The sequence below is a fragment of the Sphaeramia orbicularis genome, chromosome 24, assembly GCF_902148855.1.
Source record: "Sphaeramia orbicularis chromosome 24, fSphaOr1.1, whole genome shotgun sequence".
In the NCBI taxonomy this organism is placed as follows: domain Eukaryota; kingdom Metazoa; phylum Chordata; class Actinopteri; order Kurtiformes; family Apogonidae; genus Sphaeramia; species Sphaeramia orbicularis.
This window is the reverse complement of record NC_043979.1, coordinates 46306147-46321373: the sequence shown is the minus strand read 5'-3', so window position 1 is coordinate 46321373 and position 15227 is coordinate 46306147. Positions and strand designations below refer to the sequence as shown.

The 15227-nt window shown below is 35.5% G+C and overlaps 1 protein-coding gene across 1 annotated transcript in view; it reads left to right on the top strand.

Annotated features, from left to right (window-relative positions):
- LOC115414757 (nuclear receptor coactivator 1-like) overlaps window positions 1-15227 on the top strand; it is a 120359-nt gene that overhangs the window by 76636 nt on the left and 28496 nt on the right. Inside the window, 6 exon segments of the mRNA XM_030128048.1 lie at window positions 3048-3214; window positions 6702-6808; window positions 6950-7127; window positions 10312-10491; window positions 11841-11933; window positions 13220-13360. Coding sequence (XP_029983908.1) covers window positions 3048-3214; window positions 6702-6808; window positions 6950-7127; window positions 10312-10491; window positions 11841-11933; window positions 13220-13360 — 866 coding nt within the window.

The following is a 15227-nucleotide window of genomic DNA, read 5'->3' as shown; positions in this document are numbered from 1 at the left end:
ATGAGGATTTGAGATATAAACATCAATAACTACTTATATATACAGGGTGGGGAAGCAAAATTTACAATGAACATTTAGTTGTTTTTTTCTCAGCAGGCACTACGTCCATTGTTTTGGAACCAAACATATATTGATGTCATAATCATACCTAACACTATTATCCATACCTTTTCAGAAACTTTTGCCCATATGAGTAATCAGGAAAGCAAACGTCAAAGAGTGTGTGATTTGCTGAATGCACTCGTCACACCAAAGGAGATTTCAAAAATAGTTGGAGTGCCCATAAAGACTGTTTATAATGGAAAGAAGAGAATGACTATGAGCAAAACTATTACGAGAAAGTCTGGAAGATACTATTAAAGAAGAATGGGAGAAGTTGTCACCCCAATATTTGAGGAACACTTGCGCAAGTTTCAGGAAGCGTGTGAAGGCAGTAATTGAGAAGGAAGGAGGACACATAGAATAAAAACATTTTCTATTATGGACATTTTCTTGTGGCAAATAATTTCTCATGACTTTCAATAAAGTAATTGGTCACACACTGTCTTTCAATCCCTGCCTCAAAATATTGTAAATTTTGCTTCCCCACCCTGTATATTTTTTTTCATCTTGTTTTAATGAAAAAGTTCAAAACATTGCCATTCATACAGATGTTATCTATTAGAGCCCTTTTCTTATTTTATACATGCAAAAGTGGTTTAAAAAAAAGACTAACATGTACTGGGTATTTCCTTCTATTTTATTTTATTTTATTTAGATGTTGTGGTTGTGAGATGTGCAGGTCATCCTCCAGGAAAATGTAATATTATTAATCTAAAAACTACCTGTGTAAGTTCTCATTTGCTTAGGTTATTGCTCTTCTTGGTAGTTTTTCTAGGATCAGCTGGACTAGTTTTGCTCTAATTGTATCTAATTGCATTAATTGTCACTTATCTTTAGTATATCGCACGCAGAGTTTAACCGTCAAAGAGCAAAGCAGCCATTGGTGGCCAAAAGTATCTACTGATGTAAAACATTTAATACCTGTGGATCCACTAATCCCATCAATCCATGTAAATAATTGGTGTAAAATACAGTTCTTCATCTTTTCATGATCATCAGATATGACCCATTTGGACGTTCAGAGGCTCCGTAGTTACCGTGGAAACACCGTCATCTTCTACAACATTGATCCACCAGTAAAACCCATGGAGTTGGATCAATGACAGTGGATGGACACACTGGGTTTATGTTCAGTTTATTACATATTTAGCTGAAAAAGTCGCTCTTTCTTCAGCTTGAGTAGGTTTTGATATAATAATCTGTGAATTTACTCTGAGTTTTAATGAACATCTACATCATCAGTAAATTAAATATAGGAAAATACATGATTTACACTGAAAAATGCCAATTGCAGGGGATAACATGATAATAAATTGTTTTAAAAAAGGTTAAACGTAGAGACAAATTCATTTGGAAGTTGCTACAAAAATAGGTCTAAGACTTAAGAGGTCACAAGCAAGAAAATTATGCACTTTTTAACGAAGAATATATCATTTCATATTTCAGTTTTATCATTATTATCTGTTGACAACAATTTGCAAAAGCTACAACAGATAATAAAATGAAAAATAAAAGTCCTTTAGTTAGTAGTATAGCTCTGAGGAAAACCCCAGTGAGTGACTCATGAATTAACAGACTAATCATTTCATCTCTTTAACGGTATATTACAGTCGTGTCAGTCAGGAGGGGAATGAACCGCTGAAAAACACAACCACTCCTCCTTCCTCCTCTTGGTAATTTCCTTTCGTAGCCTCCCGTCTTCCTCTCAGCAGGCTCTTCTGCTCAACATGAATCATTAAGGTTATTCTCGTCTGAACACATCCTCTTGTCTTTTATCAGATTTCCATCGGTTTCTGTCGCTCTTTGCCAACAGCGAGGAAACAGGATCTTTACTGTCACTGTACGACGACAATGAGACGTTGTTCGGAGCATGTCTGCTGAAACCTAATTAAGAGGAAAACTAGAAATGTACAAATACTTAAAAGACCATAAGATACAAAATATAGAATAAGATTTTTTTTTTTTTTTTTTTTTTTTTTTTTTTTTAATTTGCAGGATTCTTGGGAGGAGAAAGAAGACTGCAGTACATTATATACAGCTTAAATGTGTCCTGAAATACAATACACTGGTCGAGTTTTCTAAAATATGTTTATTAATTTCCATTTCTTCGGAGATTCTAAAATGAATATCGCTTCTTGTGGACAGATAATGCATCTCAAATACATCTATACTTTAATTTTTCATTGTATTGAATCAGTACACGCATGCATGTCCCACAGTCATGTAACACCTAAGCTTTAAATCACAGGTGTCATACAGGTGACATACGGCCCGCAGCCCAAAACTGGCCCACCAAAGGCTCCAATCCAGCCCATGGTATGAATTTGTGAAATGCAAAAATTAAACCAAAGATACTGACAATAAAGGATGTTAAAATCATTTTAGTTCACGTTCCACATTCAGACCAATATGATTTAAAGTTGGTCAGAGCAGTAAAATACTATCATAACCCATAAATAATTAATGTTTCTCTTTGTTTTAGTGTTTAAAAAAAAAAAGTAAAATTACATGAAAATCTTTACATTTATAAACTATCATTTCACAAAAAATCTGATAACAGATTTTAACAATATTCTGCCTGTTTTGTAGATTTGTAGATCCACTTTGATCTGTAAGTTATAACGTACATGATAAACTGAAGCATAATATTGTTAAAATTGCGCTTATCTTAAGAAATTTGAAGTTGTTCATGTTGTTCATATTTTTAAGGAAAATTTGTAGGTGTAAACATTTTCATAATGTAGTTTTTTCCCTGTTATCATTTTGCTGGTCCGGCCCACTTCAGATTATATTGGGCTGAATGTGGAACCTGAACTGAAATGACTTTGACAGCCTTGCTTTAAATGCTGAGCTAGAAACTCATTTTCCTCGTTAATCTTTGAGGTATAGGAGCTGTTGTTTTTTTGCTCTTTGGAATCTGAATCCTCTTATGTCTCTCTGTACAGTTTGGAGAAGCGGAGACGGGAGCTGGAGTGCCGCTACATCGAGGAGCTGGCCGAGCTGCTATCGTCCAACATGGGCGACATCGCCAGCCTCAGCGTCAAGCCTGACAAGTGCCACATCCTCAAGAGCACCGTGGACCAAATCCAGCAGATCAAACGGCGTGAGCAGGGTGAGGACTTGACCCCCCAAACGCTACCACATCACACTAACCTACCGAAAACACAAATAAAAGTACACTTCTGTCTCCATATTATTCATTTCATTTTATTTGTTTATTTCAAGCATTACAGAATACATGCAAATTCAAAATTCCAAAATCATTCATCTACACTTGAAAAGGAGTGGGAAGGAGAAAAACTTATTTAATCCCACCCCCATTCTCATCATCAAACAGCTCAACATAATACCGTTTTAAATACTCACTCCTGTCCTTAGACTTAGATTATCAATAAACCACAAACAAACTGAACATTATGGCCTCTGTTTTTATATTTTTTGTCAGTTAGGTTAGTTTGACAGGTAACAGTTTGTCAAATTAAAGCGTACCTGTAGTGAATTTTCATTGCTAGCTATTTCAAAATAGCTAGCATTATTGGCCAGTGCTGGGTTCCCGAGGACAATGGCAGAGTCATGGGACTGCAGATGAAAAATAGCCATTAGGCTGTTAGGCTAACCGGTGCATTTACAGCTATGTGAATTAATGTACAGTGTCCCTGTTAAATATACCAGTAAATAAATAAAAATAACAAATAAAGAAGTGCGAACTCCTGCTTGCCCACAATGTGGGCACGTCACTGCCAGCCGGCAATGCCCACACCCATTATTCACGTAATAAAAAGGTTCAGTGCAGTGCATTTGTGGTGATTTTATTTATTTATTTATTTATTTATTTATTTATTTTTTCCTGAATTAGTGTTTCTGTTGCTCAAAAGTAATACACAAAGCACAATTAATGTCAGAATCATGGCCAGTACAGGTACGCTTTAAGATGTTACCGACAGTGTATTTCCAATTTTTATGTTTTTCGTCATTGTTAACGGCTAATTAGTTAATTAGCTCACATCCATCACTGTGTGCCGATGTTAACCATTCTGTAACGTCACCAAACATTGTCCTTACGGGGCAACCGCAGTACTGTTTGCGCTGCCGTGGTAATGCTTCATGATGCTTGAGTACGTAAGTAAAGTTTATTTATAAAGCGCTTTTCACAGATGAAAATCACAAAGTTCTGTTCATAAAATGGGTGCAATAAAACAACGTAAGAAGTATTTCATAAAATAAATAAAACGGATAAATCCATCAACCAAAAGCTTTCCTAAATAACGTCTTGAAGAAATATGGACATTCTATACATCCACGTAACCAGGAGAACATCTGCTAAAAGCTCAATGAAACCAACTATAGGAAAAAAGAACTCAACCAAACAACAAGAACATAAATGGACAAATATGTAAACCAAACTAATGTCATGAATAATTTAATAAAACAACAGACCAATGAGACAAACTTCGCAGCGCTAAGCTAACGCTAAACAGATCCAACAGTAGAAAGGAGTATTTCCAATGACAAATCTCAGTGAATGAGACGAAGATGAGCGAAAATGAAGGTCACATTATGAAGCAGTGACTATGTATTTTGTCTTATCTTTGCTGTTTTTTCATTATAACTTGGTTTTATATGAATGAAGCTTCTGCTATCGGCTAATCCATTGTTATGTGTTAGATAGAAATAATTCAGTAGAGCAGATCCCCCGGTTATAGAGGTAGAGGTTGGCAGCATGTGAAGCAAGTTTGGAAACATTTAATATTGGCTTCAATTATTTAATGAGGAAAAGGGACATAAAAGTGCATAATGCCTGCTACAAACATAATTTTAGATCTCATACATAAACAAAGCATTATGACAGGACCTAAAAAGTAAATAAATCTAAATTATTATAAAGTAAATAAATATATATACATAACTAAATATATACAAGTCGGCTGATTTTATGAATGCAGTCATTTTCAAAAAACTAGGTTTAAGAAATTGAGCCACCACTTTATTATTTTGTCCTACTCCTTTGCTCTACCCTTCCACCCACTAATGAAAATGTGTACAGTTTTTGCATAATCCTGCTGATTGACAGGCAAGTGATGTGATTACATAACCTCCGTGAGGGTTCAGTGTTACTATTTATTTTTGCCCAGTAGAAAAGTGGGTCACATATTTACTTGCCCCAAGCATGATAACTCATTCCTTAGCTATTTTCATCAACAGCGCTGGGGGAAAAAAATGGCGTTAAGTCTTATTTGCATCAACTATATTTTACTTTACATTTTACTCTGGGCAAGTGGGGAAACCATATTTTTGAGCCTTGGCTTTGTAAAAGGTTGTGGAAAAATACAGTTTTACTGTACACCACATTTAGCCAATTTGTCTTAAAGAAGAAAAGGAAAATATATGTAGTATTATTTTTATCATTATTATTCATGTGTGTGTTATGAATATGATACTAATGATAATGCATCAACTGTGAATAGTTGATGCTGATATTACTTTTAGGGTTTTTATTTTGTGTCTCTTTTTGTTGTTTTTTCCCCATACCAAAGAAATCTTCACTATGTAAATGTAAAATGTCACTATTATTTTTAAGTTTTTTTTTGTTTTTTTTTGTTTTTTTTTTTACATTCAATTATTAGAGGAAAAAATTGTTAGACCACCCTTGTTTTCTTCAATTTCTTGTTCATTTTAATGCCTGGTCCAACTAAAGGTCCATTTGTTTGGACAAATATAATGATAACAACAAAAATATCTCATAGTAGTTGAATTTCAGAGCTGATATCTATCCATTTAACATGTTTTCTTGATAATAACCTAAATCACCTCAGTTCTTCCATCAATATCTATGGCATTGTACTGACAAAAACAGTGCTTTTAGACATTCCATGTTTTCTTTTCTGTCTGTTTTAGTCACATGACACACACAGGAGTTAGCACTGGATTACATCACCACTGTTTTTGATGACTTTTGATGGTCTAAGAATTTTTTTTTGCTGCTACTGTACATTTATGAAAAAAACATACATATGGCACACCAGATAAATATGTGCCATTGCTATTAGTGAAGTGACATCATACACACCAATTTTACCAGTATCAACAAATACCAGCTGATGCAATGTCTAGACAATATATAGATGTATCTCTAAATAATTTTGAAGTTGTTTTTTTTGAAAGGGGCAGTGCATATTAATAAATATATTTATGTGCCAATACGCAAGATTATAGCTAATGCTAATGTCCATGTAATGATACAGATAATAATGCATTTCTGCGGTTTATAAAGTGAATTTAAGACACTGAATGCACCTAACAGATTAGACACGACATTTTAAAATGCACATAAAAAGGTCTCATTTCTTTGTGGTTATGAACAAATGACTGATCAAAACGTGTTGTGAGAAAGCAAAAAACCTCCCTATTGTTGTTCAGGTTTTATAGTCATGACTGTGAGTTTCTGTCAGTCATCTTTCCTATTAAAATTCAGAACATTTTTGTGTAGATCGCATTCCCCGGCGTCTCTTTTACTGAAGTTTTCTAGTGACTTACAGGAGTACATGAAAAGGGTTTCTACAATAAACAGTGTTCTTTGTGGCTTTGTTTGTTGGTGACAGAGAAAGCAGCTCTTCTGTCTCCAGATGACGAGGTGCAGAAGAGCGACATCTCCTCCAGTAGCCAGGGGCTGGTGGAGAAGGAGGCACTGGGGCCCATGCTGCTAGAGGTGAGCAACACACTGACACAACACACACAACACACAACATGCACAGGTGCTCGGTTCCTTTTTCCTCTGCTGTCAAGTAACACAGGTGGTGTTGTTTTTTTTTTTGTTTTGTTTCTTTTTTCTCTCCTCCTGCTCACTCAGGCCCTTGACGGGTTTTTCTTTGTTGTCAACCGTGAGGGCCGCATCATTTTTGTCTCTGAAAACGTGACGAGTTACCTTGGATACACTCAGGAGGAGCTGATGCCTTCCAGTGTCTACAGCATCCTTCATGTCGGAGACCACAATGAATTCGTACGCAATCTGCTGCCCAAAAGCCTGGGTGAGTGACATTTAACCCTGTAAGTAGGGGGGTAAGAAAATATCGGTTCTGCAATATATCGCGATATTTCATTTCACAATACTGTATCGATATTAAAAAGTACTGTATCGATATTTTCAGGTATTTATTCAAATGCAGATATTGTGGAGGTTCGTTTTTGTTGTTTTGTTTTTCTTTTTTATTTATATCTTATTTATTCTTATTTAACACTCTTTTATTAAATAATGTTAGTTCCGTTGTTGGGATTGCACAAAAATGATGTTATGTTAGTTATGAACTATTAGAATATTTTTAATAATTTAATAATAATATGTGATGTTAACATGGGGTCATGAGCCAAAAAAAGGTTTGGAACCACTGCTATAAGGACTACAATTATAACAGACCACTTAGATTTCTTTGTTGTTGTTTTTTTGCCAATTCTTTTGCACCTTTTTTTTCAAGAACTTAACTTTCAATATCTACCCATGAATTAAGATAAGAAGGTAAGGTAAGATAAGATATATTCTGCCCTTGCTATTTCCCCTGTGCAGCTTGACAGATAGATAACTCCTCAAATGATGACACCTGTTGATGTTTCTTTCAACTTTACTCATCGTGGAGATGACTCAAAAGAGGTGTAAAACTGAAACAACAAACACATGGAAAAAGTTTTCATGTTTGCCGAATAAAAATAAAACAAATTACTATGGGCCTCTAAGATGACATGTAACAAACAGTGGTTAGAGCTAGTATGCTAATGTTGGCGGGCTAACACGCTAATCGCTACTTTAAATGCTAATCGGAAATAAACTTATTTTTTAGCATCTTTCATGACGCAAATTCACAAATACAAACCCTACTAACTTCACTAAGTGTACACATATCACACAGAACATTTATACACACGTACAGGCTGTGTAATTTTTGTGTTATTTGGACAAGACAGTAAACAAAATAAAACAGCTCTAGTAAGTAGTAAGTAATAGTAAAGTACCAAGTGTGCAGGAGGTGAAGGTGTAAGCCGGTAATTATCATTGTTATATGTAATAAATGCTTACAACGGTGTGTTATAGCAAAAACAAATAAACTGAGTTTCATTTTTAAATCATATTTATCATGAGGAACAACTGTAAATGTTCAGAATGAAATTTTAGGAGATTATACCAGTCGAAAACTCTGAATTTCAGCTTTCCGATGCAGTTTGATAGCGGTTCAGGAGTTACTGTAATTTGAATAGAGTAAAATGCAAATGTGTCGCCGGAGACACACATCATCTTAAAAAGGTTAAATATTTCTAATGAAGTGACTTCAGTTCTTGTTATTTATATATGTATATATATATATATATATATATATATATATATGTATATATGTAATAAATGGTTAAAACGGCATGTTATAGCAAAAAACAAAACAGGCTTGAATTTTGACTAACTCTGCATATAGATTTACATACTCAGTATACATATATTTATACAATATTTACAGCTAAAATACAACTATCAATAAACTATACAAACTGGAAAAATACAGATGAAAACAATGGAAAAAAGATGAAAAATATAGCGAAAGTCAAAAACACAGCAATACACACCAGTAGAACACTCCAAAACAACGCTATCATTATTATATACAATTGTGTACAAGAATTCACAGCTAAAGCCTAAAGCAATACGTGTCTCTCATTGACCGCACTTGCTGCTGTCTGCCATACTCTGGTCTGTTACTTTCTGCTCCGCCCCTTTACCGCAATGTGTTATAGCAATTGAAAGCTCCAAATCTCAGCTTTTGGATGCCGTTTGAATTTTCTCAATAGCGCAAATAGTTCTGCAGTTACAGTAATTTGAACGACGGTGAATGCAAAATGTGGCACCGGAGCCACAGCCGTCTTTAAAGGGTTAACTCAGAAAATGAGTGTGTATGTAATGCACTGTCAAAAGCTTTATAGTCTCAGTCCAAGATGCCAATAGCTATTAAAAGAGATATTTTAAAAAGAGATATTTGGTAATTACATTTCCACCATCAAATTTGACAGTTTTCTTGCCAAAGTAGCCCAATAAAGAGGCAGTAAAACTCAGGGGATGGGTTTTGGCAGCAGAATCAGTGTACAGTCTTTAATCCTCATAATTAACTTAGTTTATTGATAGAAACATATGAGCCATGGAGAATGGGAAGAGCGCAGTATGGAAAAGGCTGAAAATGTTGTAGGGGAGGAAAGAAACTTGTGAAGTGGAAGCGGAGAGACGGTGCATGTGTGGGTGTGTGGTTGTGAGGAGGCAAAGATGGCTGAAACAATGACTTTGTGCAGTGTATTAACGTTGTTAGCTACAACCTTGGAAAAGAGATGATAATGAACTTGGGGGGCGGTGGAGGGGGTGGGGTGGTCTGGTGAGCATCAACAGGATGCAGAGTCCGATAAGGTTCAGCACTTTCATTATCTGTTGACTTTATAATGGCTGCTATCTCGACTGTATTTGTTTGCGTGCAGTATTATAACAATATGGTGTTTTATGCTATTCAAGTCATTATTTATTGTTTTGGGGAAAATCTGTTTATTGATACTGAGGAGCACCTTCAGTGACAGACTGCGCTCATTGAGCTGCTCCACCACAAGAAATGTGAAGTCGTTTGTCCCTCGTGCAGTAAGACTGTGTAACTATTTAAGTGGGAGGAGACGGGAGGAGGAGTAGCTGGGTGGGGTGTATAGGAGGTAGAAGCTCAGGAACACTTCTGTCCTCGGGTGGGCTTCAGTGTTTCTGTGTTTTTAGGCTTTTATGTTTTTATGTGATAGGTAGAAAACACATCTTTTAAGTCTACTTCATTTTAATCTCAGTTATTCACAGCTACTTAAACTCTGCATGTATTTAGTTATTGATTGTTGATGTGGTGTGGCTGTGTTTGTGGAGCGGTGACCACATTTTGTATTCTGAATTTCCCCTAGGGGATTAATAAAATCTCTCTCTCTCTCTCTCTCTCTCTCTCTCTCTGTCTCTCTCTGTCTCTCTCTGTCTCTCTGTCTCTCTCTGTCTCTCTCTCTCTCTCTCTCTCTCTCTCTCTCTCTCTCTCTCTCTCTCTCTCTCTCTCTCTCTCTCTCTCTCTCTCTCTCTCTCTCTCTCTCTCTCTCTCTCTCTCTCTCTCTCACTCATCTCATCTCATCTCATCTCATCTACTTAATGTTGCTAATGTCTCTTGTGCTCTCCAGTAAACGGTGTGCCGTGGCCACAGGAATCTGGCCGAAGAAACAGCCACACCTTTAACTGTCGCATGCTGAAAAGGCCGCCCGACGAGGTGGATTCGGAGAACCTGGAGGCTCGGCAGCAGTATGAGATCATGCAGTGCTTCACTGTGTCTCAGCCACGGGCCATACAGGAGGAAGGAGACGGTGTGTTCAGGAACACACACAACCCACACAACATGTCTGCAGTGATATCCTGCAGTATCTGTGTTTACATGGGCCTGAATGTTCCATTAATAACCAGGATAAGAGCCCAGTCAGTAGAGAAATGACTCATGTAATCAGAAGACACTGAACTAATCTGATGGAGGGGAGATGAGGGTGTGCAGACTCAATTAGCCTTTCAGTGAGAGGACTTGTTTTTTTTTTTTCTGTGGTTGGAATAAACCTAGAGTGGTGTTCCAATAAGTGTTTCAGTCGCCCTATAATCATCTGGATTAAGCCTTAGAACACAGTCGTCCAACATACAGTTGCGGAAAAAATTATTAGACCATCAAAAGTCATCCAAAACAATGGTTATGCAATCCAGTCCTAACTCCTGTGTGTATCATGTGACTAAAACAGACAGAAAAGAAAACATGGAATGTCTAAAAGCACTGTTTTTGTCAGTACAATGCCATAGATATTGATGGAAGAACTGAAATTATGTTGGTTATTAGCAAGAAAACATGGAAAAAGGATGGATATCAGGTCTGAAATTCAACTACTATGAGATATTTTTGTTGTTATCATTATATTTGTCCAAACAAATGTACCTTTAGTTGTACCAGGCATTAAAATGAATGAGAAATTGAAGAAAACAAGGGTGGTCTAACAATTTTTGCCTCTAATAATTGAATGTAAAAAAAAACTTAAAAATAATAGTGACGTTTTACATTTACATAGTGAAGATTTCTTTGGTATGGGGAAAAAACAACAAAAAAAGTGTTTTGTTTTGTGTCTAGTCTTTTGAAGACACTGTTTTGTTGAATGAAAAACAAAAAAAAAATTGCAATAAATACAATGAAAAAAAAAAAAAAGGAAAATTCCATTAAAAAAAAAAAAGTTTTTTGTTATGGGACCAGTCCAAGGTTGCGGCCGCACACACTCCCAGTATACCGACAACGGAACCTGTACAACAGAAAATAATTGAATCCATAATAGTAAAAAAAAAAACAAAAAAACACAATGGCCTCTATAGAAAAGGAACCACACACTCCCCCACTGTTGCCTTCTCTCCACTTGTTTCTGTTACTCTTGGCTTATCTAAAAGTCAAATGTGTTATTTTGTGTATATTAAACACACAAACATGGTTTATTGGTTCATAAATAACATACACATTACCCTAAAGTGTAATTTCACAACGATGAAACATCTTTTGCATCGTATTTTTTGACACTATCGCCCACAGTTGTCACAGTTTTCATTGTGTTTCTGTTTGTTTCCCCCTTGGCTAACAACGCCACCACAAACACACATCATCCTCACTCGTTGTGTGTCTGTTTGGTCCCCTCAGACCTGCAGAGCTGCCTGATCTGTATTGCCTGCAGGGTGCCTCGAACACAGCCTGTCAGCACTGAGTCTTTCATCACCAAGCAGGATCCCACAGGTAACATATACAGCACATGTATAATGTATATGGAAGTTATGGAGGCACAGTCCAGGAAATATACACGATATGAACAAAAATATGTGGACTCCAACTGCCTCGGAGATGGTTTTTACTTAATTTCCTTGAACATCTTTTTCTTTTCAACTATGAATTTAAATGTTCTACTTCTAAATTTCTTAAATATTTTCGTGCTCTGACTGTAAATAATAGTTTTCTACCACAACTAATCATGTATGTTCTGTATGTATAAGATAAGATAAGTAGACGGTTAGCAAAAAAATAATTTAAAAGTAAGAGAATAAGCAACAAAATTAATGAAAATGGACAACCCGGGCATCAAAAATAACAAAAAAGCATAAAAAATGACCAAATTAAGCATTAAAATGAACAAAATTTAAGAGAAGAGTGTTGTTATGAGTAAAATACAGACAAAAAAAGAAAGTAGATGGTTAGTTGTGGTAGAAAATTATTATTTGCAGTCAGAGCATGAAAAATATTTTAGAAATTTAGAGGTAGAACATTTAAAATCATAGTCCCAGATTTAAACAAAAAACACAACTAACCATCTACTTTCATCACATCTCACTGAGGAAGAAAAATCTCCCTTTAGAACGTCATATAAACATAAATATTGGGACACATGTCTACAGTTTGTCAGATGTCCTGTTCATGATGATTTAAGATAAAAACATTAATATTTCCTTAAAGTTTAGAGGTTAGAACTTTTAAAATCATTGTCATGGAAAAAAAAAACAATATCAGTGTTGAGAGAAATTAGGTAAAAACCATCTCTGAAGCATTTTGGAAGCAAAGATAACAATTTAAACCAAACTAACCAATGCAATTATATTCATATTATATATTATTATATTATATTTATAGTATATTATATATTTGTATTATATTTATTCCAATATAAGGCTATATTTTGACATTAGTCATTATTGTTTTGTATCCCAGACCGCTGTTAGAAAAGAAACACCTGAATTCAACGTGTCCACATACTTTTGTCCATATAGTGTACATGTATAAGTCACATTATAGTAAAATAATGGAATACTGTTCATTTCTATCTTGCTGTACACTTTTGTTGTTTTGCATTTGCATCTGAATCAACTGAAAACCACTTTTGACAACATTATTCAAGCTCATCCAAAAAAAACAAAAAAAAAAAAAAACAGGAGCATTTTTCACGAGGGTCACTGTGTGAACCCTGAATGTGTGGAGACTAGTGCAGACATGTGTGCAGATGAATGTTGTGCATGTGTGTTACTCCCCTCCAGGGAAGATCATCTCCATAGAAACTAGTGCTTTGCGAGCGACAGGCCGGCCGGGCTGGGAGGACCTGGTCAGAAAGTGCATCTACGCTTTCTTTCAGCCGCAGGGCAAAGAGCCCTCCCACGCCAAGAAGCTGCTGCATGAGGGTGAGTGGCCGCCATTGATTGTTCAGCTTTACACACAGAAATCATTGACAGCGCTCTGTGGCAGCGCCGTGGTGGTTACCGAAGCTTCTGCAGCGCTTAAACAACCGCCATAGCAGATTTAACTGAGAACTACATTATATTGACTTTTGATAATACAGTGGCATTGTGTGAGTTGAGGTGGAGGTGGATGGTGGAGTCAAACATACGGCCCGTGGGCCAGAACTGGTCCACCAAAGGGGTCAATCTGGTCCTGGGTTGAATTAGTGAAATGCAAAAATTATAGTGACAATATTAACAATCGGTGATGTCAAAATCATTTTAGTTCAGGTTCCACAAACAGGCAGTTGATACATAAATGGATTAGACTAGTAAAATGCTATCATAATAACCTAGAAATAATGAAAACTCCAAATTTTTCTGAAATTTTTAGGGTAAAAAAGTAAAATTTTATGGAAATGTTTACATTTGCAAACCACCCTTTTGCAAAAAATGTGAATAACCAGAACAAATATGAAAAACTGACTGTCTTAAGAGAAATAAGTGTAATTTTTCCTTTTCTTTTTTTCCCATTCTTTTTTTATTCGGAGAAGCAGATTGGGTCAAAACACGGTATTTGAAACCTCTCTGACAGGACATTTTAGAGACAATTTGACAGATTTGTGTCGTTAAATGACCCACATTTTTTTTACTTTTAATTCATTTTTGCTTTAGTTGGACCATAAAGGATTATCCAAAACAAGGAGCTACTGTATATTAAAATAAATGTTGGAATGGCAATCAATTAAAGTTCACTCTCTGACGGGACATTACTGTGACCCTAAAAAGTTCCCTTATGGGTACAATTCAATGTCCGTATCTCAAATGTGAATGAAGAGGGAGTTGCTAATCCAAGTTTTTTAGTGCAATATAGAACAAACATAACAAGTGGGCGGGAGGAGAGGGCTTACTCCACTTTATCGACAACATAAAACACATTAAGGTGTGTATGTTTACACTAACCTAAACAGAAATGTATATCATGTAAATGTTTTCACATAACCGATACATTCAATTCACATCAGTTACAGGTGGGGGTGTGTATTGGCAAAAATCTGGCGATACTATCCAAATCACAATACTAGGATCACGATACAATATATCACGATATATCATGATACTGTTAACAAGGCAATTTTCTTTTTTTTTTTTTCTTTTTTTAAATTCCTGGAAGAATTGAATAACACCAGAAATCTGCACGAATACCAAACACATCTTTATTTGATCAGAACAGGATCTAATGTTATATCACAAAATTTTCCTGTGTTAAAACTTTAAACTTAAATTATGCTTTACAGACATGACAGTTTATGAGTAGTTCGTAACTAACATCGTAACATTATTTTTGTACAATCTCAACAAAGGAACTAACATCTGCCTCTCAGACAGTAAAAAGTGCTTTTAGGATGCTTCAAATAACCGTTATTTAATAAAACAGTGTTAAATAATAATAAATAAAATATAAACAAAAAGAAAAACAAAAATGAACCTCCGCCAAATCTGCATTTGAATAAATATCTAAAAATATCGATACAGTACTTTTTAATATTGATACAGTATTGTGAAATGAAATATCGTGATATATTGCAGAACCGATGTTTTCTTGCACCCCTAATTACAGGTTTTGCATAATTTGTCCATTTTGACCAAATAGTGAAAAAAGATTGACCCTTAAAACAAAATGTCAACTTTTCCAGAATATAAATGTCCTGTACGATATCCATCCATTCTTCAATTGTGGGTGCTTCAGTCTTAAAATAAGTGCAATTTTAATGATATTAAGCCTGTTACTGTATATTTTGTGTCTCAGTATACATGTCTAACTGATCTG